The 22,214-nt window shown below is 34.8% G+C and overlaps 4 protein-coding genes across 5 annotated transcripts; 2 read left to right on the top strand and 2 right to left on the bottom strand.

The window, feature by feature from the left end:
- Nucleotides 1-3,884: 3,884 nt before the first annotated feature.
- Nucleotides 3,885-6,647, top strand: LOC107496796 (IQ domain-containing protein IQM1). The gene is made up of 7 exons (XM_016118126.3): nucleotides 3,885-4,219; nucleotides 4,317-4,977; nucleotides 5,070-5,158; nucleotides 5,246-5,333; nucleotides 5,431-5,661; nucleotides 5,826-5,927; nucleotides 6,022-6,647. Exons 2-7 carry the CDS (start codon nucleotides 4,327-4,329, stop codon nucleotides 6,421-6,423), a joined length of 1,563 nt encoding a protein of 520 aa, XP_015973612.1. The 5' UTR covers nucleotides 3,885-4,219; nucleotides 4,317-4,326; the 3' UTR covers nucleotides 6,424-6,647.
- A 975-nt stretch (nucleotides 6,648-7,622) lies between these two features.
- On the top strand, nucleotides 7,623-10,904 carry LOC107496806 (casein kinase 1-like protein 1). Its single transcript, XM_016118138.3, has 13 exons — nucleotides 7,623-7,712; nucleotides 8,125-8,194; nucleotides 8,313-8,461; nucleotides 8,562-8,657; nucleotides 8,761-8,831; nucleotides 8,980-9,041; nucleotides 9,145-9,208; nucleotides 9,293-9,377; nucleotides 9,457-9,583; nucleotides 9,727-9,809; nucleotides 9,923-9,989; nucleotides 10,257-10,336; nucleotides 10,551-10,904. Exons 1-13 carry the CDS (start codon nucleotides 7,626-7,628, stop codon nucleotides 10,842-10,844), a joined length of 1,335 nt encoding a protein of 444 aa, XP_015973624.1. The 5' UTR covers nucleotides 7,623-7,625; the 3' UTR covers nucleotides 10,845-10,904.
- Nucleotides 10,905-12,047: 1,143 nt separating this feature from the next.
- Nucleotides 12,048-13,100, bottom strand: LOC107496815 (uncharacterized). The gene has a single exon (XM_016118148.3). It carries the CDS (start codon nucleotides 12,904-12,906, stop codon nucleotides 12,529-12,531), a length of 378 nt encoding a protein of 125 aa, XP_015973634.1. The 5' UTR covers nucleotides 12,907-13,100; the 3' UTR covers nucleotides 12,048-12,528.
- A 526-nt stretch (nucleotides 13,101-13,626) lies between these two features.
- LOC107496826 (diacylglycerol O-acyltransferase 1A) lies at nucleotides 13,627-19,958 on the bottom strand. 2 transcript variants are annotated; one of them, XM_016118158.3, is made up of 16 exons: nucleotides 19,288-19,958; nucleotides 19,074-19,157; nucleotides 18,847-18,920; nucleotides 18,350-18,425; nucleotides 18,126-18,193; nucleotides 17,513-17,636; nucleotides 17,101-17,199; nucleotides 16,122-16,223; nucleotides 15,897-16,033; nucleotides 15,638-15,719; nucleotides 15,492-15,512; nucleotides 15,055-15,117; nucleotides 14,673-14,720; nucleotides 14,443-14,505; nucleotides 14,214-14,267; nucleotides 13,627-14,100 (listed from the first exon to the last, which is right to left on the bottom strand). In XM_016118158.3, exons 1-16 carry the CDS (start codon nucleotides 19,627-19,629, stop codon nucleotides 13,996-13,998), a joined length of 1,542 nt encoding a protein of 513 aa, XP_015973644.1. In that variant the 5' UTR covers nucleotides 19,630-19,958; the 3' UTR covers nucleotides 13,627-13,995. The 2 variants fall into 2 exon arrangements, with proteins under 2 accessions (XP_015973644.1, XP_015973649.1); XM_016118163.3 differs by having other exon boundaries at nucleotides 19,074-19,154; nucleotides 19,288-19,956.
- Between the last annotated feature and the right edge of the window lie 2,256 nt (nucleotides 19,959-22,214).

Raw genomic sequence — 22,214 nt, 5'->3', positions numbered from 1 at the left:
TAATAAACTGATAGATCTTTAAAAAACCTCAAGAATTAGGGTGAAGTTGAGTAGGGGCAACTCTACAGTGGTGCAAAACAGATATCTCGAAATCCGAGAAAGGAAGAAAAACACCTAAGCGGGTGATCATACATTCATACATGAAGAAAAAATGAGGGGCCGCCTCATTAACTCTCCCAAAACAGACCCGGTCTTCCGGACCCAGGACTATCAGTTCATATTTTGGCTCGTCCTCCTCCGAAGTACAGAGCCTGTAATGAGTACGAAGATGAGTGATAAACTCAGCATCGACCAACGGTTCCTCCCCAAGGACCGTAACATCAACCCACTGAGAAAGAACGTCTACGGAAGCCATTTTTTATATAAAGAAAAGTGGCAAAAACCTACAAAAAGAAAAAAAGGAAAAGAAAATCAAAAAACACGGCCCCTAAAGAGGGGAGATACGAAGCTAGAATCTACAGACCAACCTATCCACACACAAAACAAAGCATGGCAAAACAAAAGCATGCAAACACAAGGCATGACGTAAAAGAAGCAAAGCTAACCTTTATCCGAAAAGTGAAGGTTGGAAGAAGCAGAAGTCTCCAAGCGCAAGAATGCAGCACGAACAAGGAAAGAAGAAGTTTGAAAAATTGCAGAAACGGAAAAATGAAAGAGAGGGAAAGTATTTATAAACACGCTAAGGGGCATAATGGTAAAAACGGAGCGGTCATTAATGAGATTGCACCGTTACCAAAGCCCTTAACGCTTCCCCAACGGACACGACGATTGAATTGACATAACTGTCAGAAACAAAGGGTCGCGAAAATCACGTCGGTTTCTAAGACCCATGTTTCCTCCAAGCAAGTCGACTACGAACCCGAGTTAAGTACTTGAACTCAAAATTTTAAAGAAAATTTGGGCTCAAGTAGGGGCACTGTTCATACCCTGGCCCAATGATAAAGGCCCAGGTCCAATTAAAAGGCCTAATCTGAAGGATTAAGCCTAGCCAAGTACCGACCTCCACGTAAGAAGTCGGTATCAACCACGACTTGGTCTGAAGAAGTCGGATGTGAGGTTAGCTGGCAGATAAGTGCTCATTCAAATGAGTAACCGCCCCTAAAATCTCTCTAACCGCGTCATAAAGCCATATCTTAACCTCCCCAAGATAATGGGGACGGTTAACACCCTAAAGGTACGGCACTACTCCAACGGTGGTTATTGGCTCACCACTATAAATACACTGACACCCCTCAGGTATCTCTAAGCCTAATACTCTCTAAACCTGCTTGCACTCTTGCTAACTTAGGCATCGGAGTGTCTTTGCAGGTACCACCCCCCATTCACTCGCGAGCACAAGTCGGACGGAGCCTCCCGAGTTGCAGACTCATCCGGAGCCCCCCTCCTTCATACACTTGGGCCACCAAACGCCATCCATCCTATTAATCTCCGGTTACCCACCGTAACAAGTACTTATTTATTTCGATGTCAATCTCGAAAAAAAAAATTAAATGATATCTTTTTAGAAATTTTTTTATAAAAGTAAAAGTAAGCATCCAAACAAACACATAGTTTGGATAAACAACTTAATTAAACTCTTTTTGATAAAAGGATTTAAATAATAAATATTTATATTAAAAGTAACTTATAAATAAATATTTTGTTTTTAGTATTTTAGTTTTAAAAGTATTTATTTAAAAAAATGATAAAAAAAATTTGTATTAAAGAAAAATCATTTTTTAAATTTTTCTATAAACACTTTTATAGTTTTTTCAAAAGTTACAATTTAATTTTAAAAATTATACTAAACATTAATACCGTAATTTTTTATAAATTAAAAATTTTAAAAAAATTATTTATGAATTTATCCAAACTGATCCTAAATTAAGAAAAAATCCATAAGAATTATGAGTCGTCAGTGTCTTCAACCAATAATTTCATTCTCATGTCTGAAATGGCTGAACTAATCTACGTAAGAATCAAGAAGCATTAATAAAAGCAACTTGTTAAGGGGTCATTCTTAACTACCATGACTTGAGTCTCTGTATCTCTTGTGTATAAACAAGAATCCTACCAATTTAAACTCACAAGTGATTATTATTTCTGGATTTTGGATTCTCTAAAGTTTGAATTTCACTTTAGAGATTAAAGTGTGATTTTTCATCATTTATTTTATAGATGTGGCTAAAAGTAAATATGAGAGAAAAATCATTCAAAGACAGATGATCACACTTTATTCTCTAAAGTAAAATTTAAAATTTAGAGGATCCAAATCTATTATTTCTACCAAGTTTCGGAGTTGAATCCTACGTTTACTTTTTGTTAGCAATAGAGAGCTCAATTGGTTCATGTAGGTTTTGTCTATGAAAAAAGCTTTAATATATGAACGCAAACTTTAAAATTTCACACACACAAGCAACTTTTCGTAGCCAATTAAGCATTGACAAAACTTCTCTTATTTCTCTTTTGTTTTTTTTTTAATGGTAGAAATTCATGTAAAAGTTAATAGTTGAGAATCGTTAAATAATTTGACTGATTTGACTAAATTTTTATCCAATAATTCTCAACTATCAACTTTACGTAAAATCAACTGCACCTTAATTTTCACTTTTTTTTATATGTATATAAAATTTTTCTAAAAAGATTAAACACAATGTCCATGGTGTTGACATTTGAATCCCACACTGCAAACTAGCATAGTTCGCTTATTCATTGTGTGAACTGCACAAAAAATATATCTTGATAAATAATATTTTTTTATTTTTTTAAATAATAATTTTTTATTTATAATAAAAAAAATCTTAGAATTCTATAAGGTTACAAGTTGTAACACAATTGTCGGTTCTTGAGTCGAATGATATTTCATTATTTCTAGTGTCAAAAGCATGAGTACGAATGGTACTATTGTAGATCAAAAGCAGTGATGTGAATATATTACTTATTATAAAATTTGAGCAGTGATGTGAATAAGTGAATATGATCAAAGTAACAGCCACACCAATATTAAAAAAATATATATAATAATTTGAGAATTTATTATTCCAAACAACCACAAACGCGGGCAGTGATTGATCTCATCAACTTGGTACCGAGTTCGTTGACTATTATTTACAAATTAAAACTCCTAGCTGCTAACAACTTACTTATCTCATCTATATCTATCATGTTAATAAAAAATGTTAAAACTTTAAGTTGTTAATTTTTTAAATTTAAGAAAGCTGGCAAAAAAAAAGCGTAACCATACACTTTCTATTATTTCTGAGAGGATTTATTTTGAGATATTGAGACGAAAATTAAAAAATTGAAATTCGATATATATTTATTAATTTAGCTAGAAATTAGTATTAAAATTTTAGTCTTTATTTTTCAAATTTAAATATTTTAGTATTTTTAAAAAATAAAAATACAGAAAATTAAAATTTTTTTGAATAAAAATTAAAATTTTAATAATATTTTATATTTAAAATACTTCAATTTCAATTAATTAATTTTAATTTTATTTTTTGTGTAAATTAAATTAGAACTTCATTCTTATTTCAGTTTTTGTCTTTCAATCTCTCTCTTAATATCAATTTCTCAATCTTTGTCTCCCCTCCAAATGCTACTATTGCGTACTTTTTGTAATTTGCAATTTTATTCTTTATGCGAGCAAAATTTATTTAATTAAATAGTTAATTTATTTTATTTAAATATAAAAAAGCCCAAGTATGCTTTGTACAGGGTGTTAAGAGAAAAAAAAAAACACGAAATCACAGTTTACTAGAATTAAAAAAAGCAATCCGTGTTTGTTCATGGAAACTCGCAAAAGCTTACCTTCTTTGACCGCCAGCAACTATGAACTAGCTAGGGTGGTTGTTTTTGTTCTTATATATATGTATCTATATATATATACTTACTATGCATGTTCCTTTGCTCACTCTGACCCTCAAAGAAGAAGAAGAAAATAAAGTGCAAAGTAAGTAATTCAAAGCACACAGCTTTGAATTCATTATAAACAAAGTCATAGGTTGCTCCTATACATCGCCGTGCACAACAAGAAACTCAACCCTCTCTCAAGGACTTCATATATATTAATACATTCACCAAATCCCTTTTTGCTTCATTCATTATTCCCCTTAATTCCACACTGTTGAATTCAAACTGTTTTCAGTTCTTGACACGTTTTTGAACACCCCTTCCCTATATATATATCCATACATACAATCATATTCAGCAACAATATTAACATAACATAAGAAAGGTAAATCATATGATAAACTATTATTTGCATTTGTTCTGTATTTCATTTCATCTCTTTGATTTGGATTTTGGAGTCTAAGATTTTTGATTTTCTGCAGCTAATTATATATGGGATTATCACTTTCATTACTCCAATCGGCTTGGGAAGAAGTTGTTACATACTCTTCACTCATTGATGTACCTTTCAACATCACTTTTGCTTCCAAAGATGGAGCTTTGATTCTGAGAGCATCATCAAGCTTCAACAAAAGAGAATCACAAAAGGAAGCTGATGATTCTGATTCTAGTGTCACACGTTCAAGGCGTTTGAGGGAACACAGACCCCAGAATGTGGTTCTTGAAAGAAGCTACTCCTTTGTAGAACATAAGGGAGAGAAAATGGATCATGATTCTTCTTCCATTGTTGAAACCAATAAGAGAGAAGTTCCTCTGCTTTCTCTGCCTCAGGCAGTGGTTTTCTCTTCACCTAGGCCAGTAAGTGAGCTTGATGCTGCTGCAACAAAACTCCAAAAAGTGTATAAGAGTTACCGCACTAGAAGAAACCTTGCAGATTGTGCAGTTGTTGTTGAGGAGCTATGGTGGAAGGCTTTGGATTTTGCTGCTCTCAAGAGAAGTTCAGTTTCCTTCTTTGATGTGGAGAAGCCGGAAACCGCCGTGTCAAGGTGGGCAAGGGCTAGAACAAGAGCTGCTAAGGTTGGAAAAGGTTTATCCAAGGATGAAAAGGCACAAAAATTAGCACTTCAACATTGGCTTGAAGCTGTAAGTTACTTATTTTTTCATGTGAAAACTCTGTATGAAGTTGATAGCTGAGAGTAGTTAAATAATTTACGCATATACTTCTTGTGTTACAGATTGACCCTCGTCATCGCTATGGACATAATCTACACATATACTATGATATTTGGTTTGAAAGCCAGAGCACTCAGCCATTTTTCTACTGGTAAACTCTTTTGTTTATTCCCCATTCATCATATTCATTAGAAAAGTGGTGTATTCTAAGCTTGGATATGGATATGCAATTATGCAGGTTGGATATTGGAGATGGCAAGGAAATAAATCTTGAGAAATGTCCAAGGGCCACTCTGCAACGCCAGTGCATCAAGTATCTTGGACCTGTGAGTTTGTTAATTAATTCCAAACAATACTTATTAGAGCATATGAAGTTTAAGTGTATGGTGTGATCTAACATTGGTTGTTGATTGATTGTTGCAGAATGAAAGAGAAGAATATGAAGTGATTGTTGAGAATGGGAAGCTTGTGTACAAACAAGATGGGAGAGTTGTAGATACTGATGAAAAGTCAAAATGGATATTTGTTTTGAGCACCACAAGGTCTTTGTATGTTGGAAGAAAACAAAAGGGTACCTTTCAGCACTCAAGCTTTCTTTCTGGTGGTGCCACCACAGCAGCTGGCAGATTAGTGGCTCGTCGGGGTGTCCTTGAGGTACAGACAAAGATACACGATTTTATTAAGATAAAAAATCACGATCAGTTATCTTCATGTGAATATAATAGTTAAGAATTCGACGATTCTCAACTAATATCTTCGCAAAAAGACAACTGTTCTATTATAATAAGAGAATTTCTGACATATTGTACACATTACAGGCAATTTGGCCTTATAGTGGTCACTACCACCCTACTGAAGAGAACTTCAAAGAGTTCATAAGCTTTCTTGAAGACAACAATGTAGACCTATCCAATGTGAAGGTATGTATTGATTAATGATTGGTTGTTGTTGTGACTTGTGAACATAAAATTGGACATATCACTCACTAGATTATGTTGTTTTGTGTTTATGCAGAGATGTGCAATAGATGATGATACTCCATCACTGATTGGGACTAATTCATTCACTAATCAATCACAATCAGTACCTGCTACAACTGCAATTAATAATGAGAATGAGAGCAACATTGTACCAACCAATAAAGAGGGTGGCCAAATATTAAACCTCTCAAAGAGGTTGTCTTGCAAGTGGTCAACTGGGGCTGGGCCTCGTATTGGGTGTGTGCGTGACTACCCTGGACACCTTCAATCAAGAGCATTGGAGCATGTCCATTTGTCTCCAAGGCCCACTTCTTCACGCGTTACTAACTACGGCCCAATTCCATCACCTAGGCCCAGCCCAAAAGTTAGAATGTCCCCTAGGCTTGCATATATGGGATTACCAAGCCCAAGAAACCCAATCCCAGCTGCAAGTTAAGGTCCAAGGCCCAATAAAACTGAGAAATCTTGGTGGATGAGTAGAGGAACTAACCACAAATCTTCTTTCATTCTTTATTTCTTTTTTCATTTTAATGTAAGAATTTGTATTAGTATTTCTTAGGATTGGATTTCGTGTGGCACATTGGATGCTTCACCCATTTTTTTTCCCATTGTTTTTTGGGAAGCCAGAAAGAAAGAAAGAACCAATTTTTTCATTCTTTACATTATGTTGATGTGCTCCATAAAGACATTTAAAGTTTTTAAACAATTAATTTCAATAAAATAAAGTAAATAAATAAACGATAAGTATGAGGAAAGAAGAAATTAAGTTGCACGAAAGTAAATAGCAACGAATTTTTGTACAAATTTGGCAATATGCACTTCCCCTGAAACACACTCAAATTCCTTCGTCCAATGAGCTTGTACCTGTCCCAATACTCCAAGACATAATTATTCTCCTGCGGATATCATTCACAAAATCTATTAATAACAGAGAAAAAATCATCACTGCCACTATATATAGTTCAAAACCAAAAATATCAACACAACAATACACGTGGATGAGTATAAATGCTCAATATAGAAGCTAGACTACAATTAATTTACTACTCTTACCATTCGCCAAAATTATATGACCTTTCATTTTTAATTATTTTGACAGGCACCTGATATTCAAATTATTTAAAAATTTTGAATTTTGAAAAAAGAAAATAAAATAAAGATGACCAAAACGACAGTTACATCGTACCCGCAATAACGTCACGTGGGAATTACGCTCCGTGAGATCACGTGACAGTGGGCACCAGCGGGAAAAGCTTGTTCCGTGTGTGAACAGTGCGTACGGAACACGCGTGGACACGCATTCGGTCCTTCGAAAATGAAAAGAGGAAGAAAAGAAGGGACGGTTGCAAGAACGGTGTTGGTTGCAGTGATGAAGGTCATCATAATGCAAGAGAGAGAAACACCACACTCTTCTTCTTCTTCTTCTTCTTCTTCTCCTTAGTTTCTCACTTTTCTTTTGACCTAACCCTACAATTTTTCACTCTCCATCCTTTTTCTTATCTTTAACTCACTGTTTCTGTTACAATTTCACCGTCAATTCGAAATATCCGTGAGCCTAGATCTCACACCGTACCATACCCTATCATTCCGTTTTTTTTTTCTCTCTTCTGCTAGATTGACGAGTTGGTGGGGCTTTGCATGTTCATAGTTCGTGAGTGTTTTAATGAGTTTGTTTGTGCTGCAGGTACTAATATTCAGACTAACGAAGAAGTTGCAATTAAGCTTGTAAGTTCTGTTCACCATTGAGTACTTCTTTCTTTCTATGAATTCTAGAAGTTCGAACTGGGTTTTGGGGGAATTTGGTTCATAGTGATTTCATGTGAAATTAGTTTCTGCACTGAATTATGTCCTCAATGAGCTATCCTGCTCTCTTTTCGGGGGAGGGTTTTGGGGTTGAAAGATATTTGATCATTTTAAAACCCCTCTTTGCTTGGATAGCCTTTTGAATTCCTTAAGACTTTTTTTGAGCTGGAGGTTTACTTCTATTGACTAGATAAAAGAATCTCAATATAAACTCTTCTCATTTTGTATTTGTTTGATGGAGTAAAAACCAGCTTGTTGATATCTCTGCACACACTAGAGCTTAATTGTTGATCTTTCTTAATACTTACTGTTGTTTGATGCCCCTTTGATTCAGGAAAATGTCAAGACAAAGCATCCTCAGTTGCTTTACGAATCCAAATTATACAGAATTCTACAAGGAGGAAGTAATTACTGCCTTCATACTTTTTGTTTTTATCTTCTGTTTTTTACTTTTTTTTTACATACTTCCTGCAAGGAGTACAGAAGTTTCCCTTTAGTCTTAATTGGATTTGGTCTTGCCAGCTGGAATTCCAAATGTTAGATGGTTTGGGGTGGAGGGAGATTACAATGTTCTAGTGATGGATCTGCTTGGACCTAGTCTTGAAGATCTATTCAACTTTTGTAGTAGAAAGCTGTCACTGAAGACTGTTCTTATGCTTGCTGATCAAATGGTGGGCCCTTCTCTGCTTTGTAAAATTTCATATCAATTATATATTATTATTTAAGGTTTTTTCCCCCCCGTAAAGTACTTATTCATATTTTGTTATCCAGATCAACCGTGTCGAGTTCATCCATTCTAAATCATTTCTACATCGGGATATTAAACCGGATAATTTTCTGATGGGCCTAGGAAGGCGTGCGAATCAGGTATCTAATATTGTTGTCATGATTACTTTTGATGTTTTGTACGTTTATACATGGTGGTATTTATTAGTTCAATGTTGATGTATATGTGTATGACTGTATGTAGGTTTATGCAATTGATTTTGGTTTGGCTAAGAAATACAGAGATAGTTCAACCCATCAACACATTCCTTACAGGTTGGAGGTTCTGTTGTACATGAGATGCTTTTAGATTTCTAGATATTTTTTGTCTTCCCTTTTATGGTGTAGTAAGTTAGCATACATTTTGCCCACAACTGTTTGGATATCCCTTATGTATAATCCGTTCACTTTTTAATTACTTCAGGGAAAATAAGAATTTGACTGGAACTGCAAGATATGCTAGCATGAATACTCACCTTGGCATTGGTATGATTTATATATATTGATTATGACATTTGTACTATAAAATGGAAAGATTTGTTATCTAACAGGTACTTGCTGCCTATATTTCTCTTGTAATTGATGTTAGAGCAAAGTCGCAGAGATGATTTAGAGTCTCTTGGTTATGTTTTGATGTACTTCCTGAGAGGAAGGTAATTACTGTTGTCTCTCGAGTCTCTCCCATACCCAATGTGTGTCCATACTAAGTACATTGTCTCATTTGTTTTCTTTTGTAGTCTTCCTTGGCAGGGACTTAAAGCTGGAACAAAGAAACAAAAGTACGAGAAAATCAGTGAAAAAAAAGTTTCTACCTCAATTGAAGTAAGCTATATTACAATTGATACCTTCTAATGCATATTATTTGCCTTTGTAAGATATACTGAATTTGTTGATATTCCAGGCACTGTGTCGTGGCTATCCAACTGAATTTGCATCATACTTCCACTACTGCCGCTCATTAAGGTTTGATGATAAGCCAGATTATGCTTATCTCAAAAGGATATTTCGTGACCTCTTTATTCGTGAAGGTTTGCTATTATTGTCATAACAACAGGATACCTGTTGTCTCACTTTTCTACCTTTTTTCCCCCATACTTCCTGTATAGTTTACATTTCATCCTTTGTAGGACCGTGTTATCAATTTGCTTTCGTTATGAAATTGGCCGGACAGGTTTCCAGTTTGATTATGTGTTTGACTGGACCATCTTGAAGTATCAGCAATCACAACTAGCCACTCCTCCAGCACGGGGCATTGTGAGAATTCGCTTAACACATCTCTCCAACCTACTTCCAAAGAAGAAAAATCCTTGCCCTTTTGGCAATCTTGTTATCTGAAATCCAATATCTGTTTTAAATTCTTAATATAGGGTCCTAGTGCTGGAACCAGTTCTGGAATGCCACCAGCTGTTATTACTAATGCCGATAGACAGACAGGTAGTTTTCTTGAAGATCTTGAGTGACACTTCTTTCATTTCTTTTAATCTATATGTCTCTTTGGGTGCTGCCCTTCCCTGTATCCTGCTTTACGCAAGATGCTTGTGCACTGGGCTGCATCAATACAATCAACTCTATTTCAACTGCTATCCGACGATGTAGGTTATACAGTAGGTAGAGTCTGTCTTTCTCACCCAAGTTTTAGGGATATGTACCTGACATTTTAATCTGCTTCATTTTCTTAATTCCGTTGCTTCTCTCTCACAGGTGGGGAAGAAGGACGGCCTCCTGGTTTGATTTCGGTGGATTCTTCAAGGCGGAGAATGTCGGGACCCATTTTAAATTCTGTAAGTTTCTCATATGGGTAGTAACGTTTGGATGTTATGTTAACAAGGGTCCTATGCTGATCTATACGAGCTTGATTTCCATCTGGTTCCTAATAAAGTATTATAGCTTTACGGATCCCTTGTTTACTGAGCTTGATTTCTCATGAGGGAATTTGCTGCCAACCCTTATTTTACTCCTTCATGGTCAATAAATTCATCACCTTTGATAATGCAGTTATCAAGTGCCAATATCTTGGGCCAGTCAAGTGGATCATCAAGGCGGGTTGCTGTTTCTGGTAGCCGTGACGCATTTGGTGCTGAGTCAGATATTCGTGCTCGAAATACCGAAGCTAGCCCTGGAGCAGCACACAGAATTACAAGCGGGCAAAGAAGTTCACCAGTTGGATCTTCTGAACCCCAGAGAGTAACAGCATCCGGTAGGCATGGTTCTCACACCAGGAATTATGACAGTGCAGTGAGGGGCATGGAGAATTTGCAATTAGAGACTGACGAGAGGGCTCATTATTAATTTTCTGCAAAAGTTGCGTATGTGGGTTTGTATTGTTTGCTCATCTTCTCATACCGATGAAAATGAGTTGTTTTGGTTTACCTGAAGTTTGCAGTCACGTGGACCACAGCGGTCAAAACTATCAAATACCAGCGAAATTGTAATTAGCCATTTTACTTTAGGTTTGAAGATTCCCATAGATTCCATGGTGTAATTTTCTGTGGAGATTACTCTGGCATTTTAAAATGTTCTACCTTGTGAAATTCCTATCAAGCTTAACACCATTGTACCTCTCTAATGTTTTCTTGTTCTCTTGATCAACGTAACGTGTATATCAGTTTCTAACTATGCGTGGCTTTCTGTTAATTGCATGTGGGATTGTTCGGCATACTAAAAAATTATGATATTTGGCAAAATGTTTAAATTTGAATCGCACCCATTAATCCTCTTGTCTCTTGGTGGTTGATCAGTGTCTTAGACTTTATTGGCGTCTTAATTACTCTATAATCCCCATCCTTTTAATCCTACTATACCAGGAATGGAAGTGAAACTGGCAACAGTTCCCGAGGGTTGCAGAACCATAATTCAAATAAGCAACCTTTGTTTGTGCTGCATTTGCTGTCCATCTTGAACGTTTAAACGTTATGTATATTGCAAATATCTGTAACTTCATTTGTACAATGAATACTTCTCTTGCGGATTGCAAAAGGTTCAATCAGATGTTTGGTTAACTTTGAGTAACCTGCGATGTTGATATTGAAGTGAACATGCTCGTGGGGAAAACTGAGGTATGTCCCTCTTAGGTTGGTCAAAAATGGGAAAGCCAAAATCATTTGCTGCAGAAATGTCACTGACATGAATCAGAACATGGATTTCTCTGTCAAGCCATTGCCCTGTATAACTTTGCTGCCAAATCAAAATCCAGTGGCCAATATGCATATCCACAGTAACAATATTTTGTAATTTCCTTTCCTTTATTGAAGACTTGGAGACTAAGTCAGAAAATGTTACTCTTGAAAGTAACATTATACTGTCCTTTTCAGGATTCACATCATTACCATGCAGAAAAGTAAACGATTATCTTTGTGGACCTCAACTCTAGCACTTCAACCAAAACTACATTGAAATGCGGTCAATTCTTCGTTAATTTTTGGATGAAGGACTACTAAAGGAATCCTCCAGAGTCACATCTATTTTTAGTTTTCATTGGACTTAGCAACATCATACACATGCACAACAATTATCATTAATGAATTTCAACATGCATACACCAAATTTTTCCAAATATAAACAACGAATCAACACTAACTGTCAGTCTTGAGGGGACTCCAAAACCTTCACAATCACCACCAGAGTTAGAACAGGAAGACATAGTAGTGATGTTCTTAAGCAAAACAAGATGGTTACACTCTTTACAGAAAACCAAAATAGAAAAACAGAATAACAATTTCTCTCCCATATTACATTCCTTAGGGGCATGTACTTTTCCACCCATGAGAAATAAACACTAACAATAATAAGTAATAACGAGTAAATAAACAAAAACAAATAAATTATTCATCAATTGTCATATTCATATATATATTTATAAATATATAAAAGGTACCGAGCTGAAAGATGCTCACTTTGTTAAAGGACACCACCGAAATTGGACAGCCGGCTTTAATTAAAGGTCTCAATTTCAAAGAACATCCAAAAAAGGTAGCTACCATCCATAGACAACTCTATTGCACCTGTCCTTGAGCCACTTGAAGCTCTTTCTCAGAGACCCTTTGAGCTTCCCTTCAACAGCATAAACCTTGTAACTTGCCACCCTTTTCTTCCTCTGCAACTCTGGATCACTGAAACTCCAGCTTTTTGAGGTTGACCCGTTTGTGGACTTGCCCTTCTTGAACTTTGGGTCGTTCGCCACGTGGATTTGCGTTGGGTGCACCGATGAGGCATAGGAAGCGCTGTAGCACCGGAGATCTTGCATGCCGTGGACATCGCCGGAGGTTGCGGTGGTTCCGTTTCCGGTGGGTCCAGTATATGGTTCAATCTGCATCCTTCCGTCACCGTACGACTTGGATCTGAAATCTTCCATGTGTGAAGAAGAGAGAGCACAGAAGCTTTGTTTTGGGAACACACCCACTTCGCTTTCTGTGAAAAGATTCAATATTTTTGCAAATGGGGTTGTGGGTTCTGTTCTTCTGTAGAGAACAGCAACCTATGCTTTGGTTTCTTTAGGACATGTTTTTCACCGAACGTTTTTTCTTTTCTTCTCTCCTTTTTTAATCTTATTTTTCTCTTTTTATTTAATTTAATCGAAGTAATATACGACTGTATACGAGGTGGCGCTGACTACAATGGTTTTTGTTCCTGCGTCGGTGGTATTTAAGTACGACAAATAAAATGATATTTTTAATTTTTATATACAGTTAATTTTAAACAAATAATTATAATTAATTGTGTACTATTTTTATCATTAATAAATAATTATTTTACACAAATTGGATTTTTAATGAACTTTATTTTCGTAAAAGATTTTTATTTCTAAATTCTTAGTAATTAGTAAAATCCAAATAAAAAAAGAAGTTTAATTGAGCGTGGAACGAGGAACAAATGAAAATGCGTCACGTAATATGTAGCACGTGAGAAGCACGGCATTATCAAATTGCACACTAGGAGTTAGAGTTGGATCATGTGATGTGCTAGTTGTGTCTGATGTATTAAAATATTTTAGAAACATTTAGAGTAATAAGACAATCATGCTGCTGAAAAGATTTAGTTAAAAGACTAATAAGTTTCTGTTTAAAAAGAGAGAGAGAGAGAACAATTAAGTTTCTGAGAATTAGGCAGGATTCATTTGAGAACATTTACTACTCAGAATAATAAACAAAAAAAAATGGAGGGATGCCGATTGAACCAAACCATTTACAACTATTCCATTTCTTCCATTAATTAACAGAAACCTATTACAGTGTTACTTGGCAGTACCATTGCCTGTGCATTGCTTTCAAAATTGTTTGCATATTTGTTACAATTGACAGAAGATTTGAGTATTGAGACCGAGTACATAGATATATATGTGGTGAATATAGCCTCCTCAGAAATCAATATTGAGCAGCATATCTCTCGATAAGTGAATTACTCACCCACATGTATTGTTAATGATGTAATTGCTTGCTTAAGCTTATTCAGTTTTGACCTTCCTACTCATCAAATCATGGTAGTATAGTAGTACGCACATAGGTTGACCAAGAATACAGAATATGAACCAAAAAATCATGTTACCAACCTGCAATGAAGAAAATCACAATGTTTTTAATGTTACGAAAACATTTTCAATAAGTTGAACATAAAAGGAAGATACATAATGCTATTTCAATAACCTCAAAACAGCACACATACCATTGAGCTCCTGAATTTATTTTGCAGATAATTAGTGATCAGGACCAAAGGAACCTGGGGAAAAAATCCATTATCATGACAATTGAGCCAAAAATATGATACCGATTCAATACTAAGCAGAACATTTTCTCAGTATTCTACATGTGAGTTTGGTTTTCTTGGAAACTTTCTTAGTTTTGCCGGGGAAAAAAAACATAGGAAAACATATGTAACGGCCATATAACTTTACCTGCATCATAATTCCAATAAAAGCCCAAAGCTTGAATATATGGCACGGAACGGCAATGCACAGCTGCATTCGGACGAAAAATCATGAGGAAAGATTGCAAATCTCAGTTGTCTTTGTTGACGACATTGAGAATGTTACTCATATTTACATATGCATCTTTTACTACCAGAAACAAATGAAGGATTTATTGAAGGGGAGAGGATAAAGAAAAAGAGAACTAAACTACACACCTCGTGGAACAAAGCAGAAACGAGGAAGGCTATTAAAAGAGCAACACCCTGTGAATATCACAATCATAAGTACATATATAAATATCTTTAGAATTAGAAGTTAGAAAAATAATATATCAACAATATTTAACAGTGATTATGAGTATGATTTTACATAATTATTATGAGTAAAAATTTACATTATTATTTATTCAATAGGATAACACTAATGACGTTCGTTCAATTCCAACAGCATTAAATGATCCTTTTAAAGGCAGCCAGAGATGGTTAACATAGACTGACAATGTCATAACTCATCAAGACAAATTTTCAACTCCTAAAGTGTGCTTAGAATACATAAGTTCAAAGTCGATACAGTAACACAGATGAGATGCTTGATTACCTTGGGCACACCATGTCTTATACATGGAAAATATAGATGGCGGATCATCCATTTATGAACAGGCTGCAATATCAAAGAATAGTAGAGTAATGGATTAGAAATACACTTGAAAATAACAAATGAACCTGCAAAGTTTTATATATGGTTTTAGAACCATTTACACAGTAACAGCTGAGAAACTACATCAGCAAGAAACATATGGAAACCTGCAGCTTCCATTTCTTCCTTTTGTTAATTTCACAGAATTATAATTTGTAAGCCCTTTTTTTAATGCAAAGAGTGGTAAACCATGATTACACCTGGTAGAATAACTATATAAAATATATATATTCACAAGAATTTCATCACTAGACGAGACCAGCAAATCATTTCATAGGAAGAGAAAAAATAATAAAGAAAGAACTTGGTCTTCAAAATTAAGTCCGGAAAAGACATACCATATTCCACAACCTCCAATACTGACGAACGCGACGACAGAAGCAGCATCACGACAACATTAAACAAAAGGAAAATATGTGAAAAATTCACTTCACAAATAATTGTAAATAAACAACCTAAGAGAGTGCCGAGACAAAGAAATTACCTCATCAACAGTTTTTGCATTCCACCAATCCTTGTAAAATTCACGATCACCAAATCGCAGAAGCTCTGCAAGTATATTTAACCTACATTGCAAAGTTGCAAATATTGTTTGTGATTGATCAAGGGTGTTTTATCATCATCAAATTCCACAGTACAGAAGTCCATGTTAAGCACAGGTAACTAGAGCTACAATTCTTCAGTTTACATGTAAACACACCAGCAAATATAAACAATGGATGAGCCCGAGATTAAATACAAACCAAAGGTGAAAAAAGCAGTAGAACATGCAGAGCCACACATATAAATTTGGAACAGAAAGCTTCAAGACTCTCTCAATCGCATATAAAAGGTTGCCCTTCAAAGGATGCTGTGAATTCTGTACGATCGGATTAATATACTGCAAAGTTAAATCATAAAAACACGGTCAGAAAACCTGAAGAATTCAGGAAAATAAGAATTAAGAAAAAAATACAGGCATTTCTTACCTGTTCTATTATAAATCCCATTAATCCTGTAAATATTATCAGCGTGACAAGTTGACGAAAGACCCAACCCTTTCGAATAGATGGCGTGCGGGGGTAGCTTGGCTATAACATTTCATACCACAGGAATCAAAACGGTGTAGAACATTTTGTAGAAAAGACAATGCAAGAAATTTCTACTCAAAATAAGAGTCACATTAACAATAACATTTGCAATCCACCCAAAGATACATTTACCAAGACAACTGCAAAAACAAATGAGACTCAAAAAATTACTCATAGAAAGTAAGAGAAATTCTGCAACCTAGGATAATACTCGGAATATCCATAAGCTATAAAGGGGAAACCAGGGACAGGGAGATAACACTCAATCGATAATCGATTAAAAACTGATAGGTTAAAGTAGTCTTCGTAGCCAAAAACCATATTCAAAGCAATGAAACCTTTTTGTTAGATGTTCAAAATAATACAAGCTTCCTTTTCTCCCAAATGTCATCCAGCATTCTTGACTGCAAACTTCCTCCAGTTTATTCCTTACATCTACTCTTAAAAAAATCAGTAGGGCTGTAACACTTAATATATGCATATTTTAATGTTGATTATTTAAGCAATACAAACTTTAATCTTGTTGTGAGGTTTTAAATTAATACGAGATCACTTAGGCACTGTGTTGGGACCAGCAAAGACTGGTTGACTTGTAAGCAAGTAATTATCTCAACTTGTATGGAATTTTGATGTCAACCAAATGATCATTTTGGGGTAAGCATGAATAATAGAATTAGGAACAGAACAAGCTGATTGTAAGCGTCAAGAACTTAGGGAAAGTACAACAGAAGATAAATAAAGAAAGGATTTTTGCCATATATTTTGCTAAACAATGTTTGATGCTCCCAAATGTTTGACAGGAAAGGACATGAAAATCGAAAATAATATGCCAAAAATTCAAAGAAGAATTGGGAAAATCACTTGAAAGTGCTGTCACCTGGTAACATAATGTAGGAGCAAGCATGAAGTATGCCAATCTCCTTATGCTTACATCATAAGGATAGTCCATACTGAGCGTACTGGGTAATCCTTCTACCTATAATACAGTGAACATGATAAGTTGCGGTGAAATAGATGTATCACACATTCACAAATCAGTAGAGAGCACCACACAGAAATAAGGAAAAGAATCAAGAGGAAAAAGGATGGACATTATTAGAATTAAGAAGTGAGAAAACTGCACATCAGCAAATAATGAAATTTTAGTTGTTTGTGATCCATAGGCTGCAATTTATCGAACAGGATTTGCCTGCTTAAAAAATATTCACCACATACATCCGGCATTTCCTAGATTTTAAAATCCCAAGTATACTGCATTTACAAATTTACATGTGAAACTAAAAAGCTACCTTCTCATTTGATTTGGCAAGTGCTCTCAAGTCATAGTTCGTATGTCCATAAGACACTAACTTTAACCACACGATACAAGCAAATAGCATTAATGTGACGCCTGATAGGAAAGCGGAATCAGATCTGCAAAGAATAAATTGCAAATTAATTCAATTCCAGGATCATGGAAACCAGTTGTAAGCAGGAGCTTTAAATCTTTCCATAAACAATAGAAGAATGCATGTAAAATCCATGTGCAAGTTAATAATCAAGGTTATTAATTACTACCCCGTTACCAACTTAAACTCATATTCTATAACTAGATAATTTATCCATACTGGACACATGGCATGCTTGACCACAGAACGCAGACCTGATTCGTAGGGATTTTATTTGCCAGAACAATAAAGAACGGTTTTCAGGCATTTGAGTGGAAGTCCAATATTTAAGAAACGAGAGAAAACACAATAAAATCAAACACGCATCTTATTCAATTTCATGTGTCGTTTTACGAAATCTTTCATAATATTTAGCATTTTTCGATCACAAATCCTGCCTGCCCCCCAAAAGAAAAAAAAAAGTAGACAAGTTCTGGAGTCAACTTCGAAAAAGACATGAAAGAACAACACTGACCTGAGAATTACAAAAATCGGATACAGAAGTGAAGTTGATGTAATGATTATATGAAGTATCACAACGACCTGAAATATTATGTCAAAATTAGTTATCCACGTAATAATTTACCACATCCCAAAACTCTAATGAGTTGTACAGGGCAGAAGGATTTCATGTGGCTCCAGAACTATGTTCCAATCAATCTTATAGAACTCTAAATGTCAAATGGCTGAATAACTTACTGGTTCAGGAATACATTTATGCTGTGCCAACTTTTCTACTATGAAGGAAGCAACAGGGAATAGTAAAAGAGTAAGACTGCAAGACAAACATAATCACTTCTTGTCAAATTACATTATAAGAAATGATGCCCAAGTGAATAATTTAAACTCAAGGTATTTCATTGGGAGACCACTAATTTGACCCCGGAAGGATTAAATCACTAACAAATTAGTCACAATGAAAATTTCTATCAGTCCGTGGTACCAATATCATGAATTTTGTTATTGCTAATATAATTTATTATTATTATGAAAATAAGTTATAGGGATTGATTTGTTGGCAAATTGATGTTTTTGAAGGACCAATTCGTCAAAATTTTGATCTTTTTAGGTACCATTATATCAGCGTATTAATTATCAAGACACCCCAAGAGAATATATCTATAGGGATCTAATTGTCAGCAGTTTAATCATTTTTTGACCAAATTGGTGGTTCTCTTTGAGCTCACCACACTTACCAACACATGAAGAGAGGCCAATCGCTCAAAGATGTTGAACTAAACCAAAAATCAGTCTTAATCAACCAACCATACTGCAAAACAAAATAATTCCACATCTTTAAACAGACAAATATACAAAATAAAATAACCACAAAATGGAAAACAATTTCCTTTCTCAAAATAAATAGATAAAAATATAAGTGAATAGGTGAATGCAGAATTATATGTTGATGGAAGAGTGAAACCTTCATCAAATTCTCAATGATAAGTCTGCTGTTAACCGCAACAAGCACCACTATGCAGAGGTTGAAGAGGCCCGCATGACTCTGCTGTTGATTGAATAATTAGTAAAACGAATAGGTTCAGCAACGCACTAGCATGCAACCTTCATTCAAGTCATAACCAGAAATTACGGCAACTGAAAAATTGGATCACGAGACTGAGAAGAAAGCGGTTAACCTGTTTGAAAATGTTGCCGGAGCTGAGCGGACTGTCCCTGATTCTGCGGTGAGCTGGGAACGAAGGTCGGTAATCGAAGTTCACGGCGGAAAAATCGGCGGCGTTTTGCTGACGATTGCCTTTTGATGCATCATCCACTCCATTGCCGTTATTGTTGTCGTCGGAGCTTGAATCCTTCGCCAACTCCTCACTCGAACTCTCACCTTCGAAGGCGTCCAGCTCCACCTTCTCCAACGGCGTAGCAGAGGTGGCGCCGCCGCGTCTCCGCCGCACGGTAGAGCTGTTAGCACCTGAATCTCCCTGAACAGTGGCGGTGGCGCCCACGCTCTGGTAAATCGCCATGGAAGAATAAAGAATGAAAAAGCAAAAATGGTGACGTGTTGTTCCGAGTGAAGGAAATCGAATCAACCTTCAACTTGTTATAGATATACTAATTTAAGAGCGATAACTTAACACTTAATTATATTTGTTTATTTAGATTTAGATATAGAATTATATTGAAGAAGAGAGAGCGTTTTGATTTTGGATTTGAAGGTTGCTGTTTTGTTCTGAGAACTGAGAGGGAATGGAATCTCATTCGAATAAATGAATATAACTGCTCTTCTACCTTAATTTCCCACCCTTTTCTTTTTTAATTTTGTTTAATTAGTATATACCACGAGCTAATCATTAAAAAGAATAAACCAATTAGATTGATCGGGTGATCGATTTACTCATCCGTTTAAATATCATTAAATTTTATTTTATACTTACAATAATTTATTGAAATTCAGATTCGTAATAAATTAGTCTTTAGTACGTCGGTTATACGAATGAAATTTATACTTTGTACAATTATGAAGGAATAAGTGTTGGTACGATGATGATTATATTATAGGTGTGTACATTAAAGATAGTGACATTTTTAGTATGGTAAAATTAAGGAATATTATAGAAGTAATGTAGAAGAGATGAAGGGGATAGAGCAGAGGTTGGGGTTGCTTATTTACACGTAAGGCGCCACCTTATTCTTAATTACAAAGGGAAAGGGTTGCGTTGCTTTACGTCCTTTATTTTATGTATCAAAATCCTCTCATCCTCACTCGCCCTACTGTTCGGTTCTATTTGTCACTTTCTGTACCTACCGATAGATTCGATGTACTTACATTTCCCATAGTTGAAATTTGAAGTTATGGCCATCAATGATGGCATACTCGTCAAACACATAAAGAAAAGGATAATATCTGTCAAAAAGGAGCGATATTTCAGACCAGGCTTCATCCTTTGGAAGTTTATACCGGGTAAAACTTAAGTGCACTTTAGTTAATATAAAGTTCATAACTGAAAATTGTTAAATTATTTGATAGATTTAATTAAATTATTATTTAATATCTCTTTACTATTAATTTTATATAAAATTAATTGTACATAAATTTCTATTTTATACGGACACTCTTTTTTTATAGTTAAAATGAATTGTAATTGTAAAGGTTAATAATCTTAGCTTAAACTTGACTTATAAGTATAAACAACTTTGGAGATCCTTGTGAGTGCTTTGAATTTGAAGTGAAATATTATGGTTAGAATTTAAAAGATTAAGAAATGAGTTGCTTTACTAAATATCATGAAAATTTATTTTATTTTTTTTTTCATACGATTTCGTGGATATGAATGAATTTAGAATCTTAACATATGTCAAACTGCAGTCAATAAAACCATGAAAGGTAATTACCAAACTGATGAAAAATAAGTAACAAAATTGAATGCAAACCAACTAACCAAGCATCGTATATCACAGAGAAACAAAAACAACGTTAAGTGTAGGGTAGAAAAAAGTGACGGATGGATGTGTATATAGTAGAAGTCAAAAAACTAATGTAGACTATCAATGTACTTCAATTCCCTTGTTGAAACTTGAAATTATGGCCACGAATGGTGGATGAAACTTGTCAAAGGACATAAATCCGAGACCATGTTTGGAAGCTCTCAGAAAAAAAGGTTTTCCTTTTTCTTTTTCTTTCATAAAATTTTTTCCTCTCTTTTTTCTATCTATATACATACATATCATCAAAATGGTGTTTAGAAAATACTAAAATAATTTATAATTTATGACTTGAAGTTAATAATCCTAGTTAAAAATTATTTAAAATTATAAGGAGTGAAGATCCATCCTCATGAGTAACGGTGTCGTTAAACAAAGTTACATTATAAAAGAGAAATGACAAAAATGTTAATTTCCTAAATACTTTCACCAAAGCACCTAGACATTAATAATGAACCACCAAATTCCGACCTAACATTTTAAAAATCGAATTGTTCATTAAATCAAAATAACTAGAAGTCGAAAAATTTAAAATTTCAATTGAAATTAAACTAAATATAATAAAAGATTCATCGAAAAAATATATTTTGCCAAAAAAAGTTTTTAAAATAAAAGATTCATCAAAGTTTTTCATAAAAGAAACCAAAGCAAGTTCAATTGAGTCACCAATTGGTTGACAGATATATCCAAATCATTGTCCGGTTCTCCAAACCATGCTCCAAGTACGCAAAAACTGGCAATGCCTATCTTTTGGCAAAAGGAATATTGCAGCGGAAATAAGTTACCGGCGCATAAATGAGACATTAAAGTTAAACACAAACGCAACCATTAATGAATAGTACTATCTGTTTCTATCATATTTCCAATTGCAGTTACCAAATAAAGAGGTAAGAGTAATGACATATACATATAACAAGCAACAAATTTCAACACAAATCAAGCATCGTATATCTAACGGGGAAACAAAACCAACGTAAAAAATGAAGCATAGTAGAAGTGACGGGCTATATACATATATGAAAAGTCAAATAACTAATTCAAACCACCACGAATTCGTAACAAAATGGTCAATGTTAAGACAAAAATGTAACGTAAAAGCGTAAAACGCAATACCCATGCTAGCAAA

This window comes from Arachis duranensis, chromosome 1 (assembly GCF_000817695.3).
Source record: "Arachis duranensis cultivar V14167 chromosome 1, aradu.V14167.gnm2.J7QH, whole genome shotgun sequence".
In the NCBI taxonomy this organism is placed as follows: Eukaryota; Viridiplantae; Streptophyta; class Magnoliopsida; order Fabales; family Fabaceae; genus Arachis; species Arachis duranensis.
The sequence above is the reverse complement of the archived record's forward strand: the minus strand, read 5'-3'. Positions and strand labels throughout refer to the sequence as shown.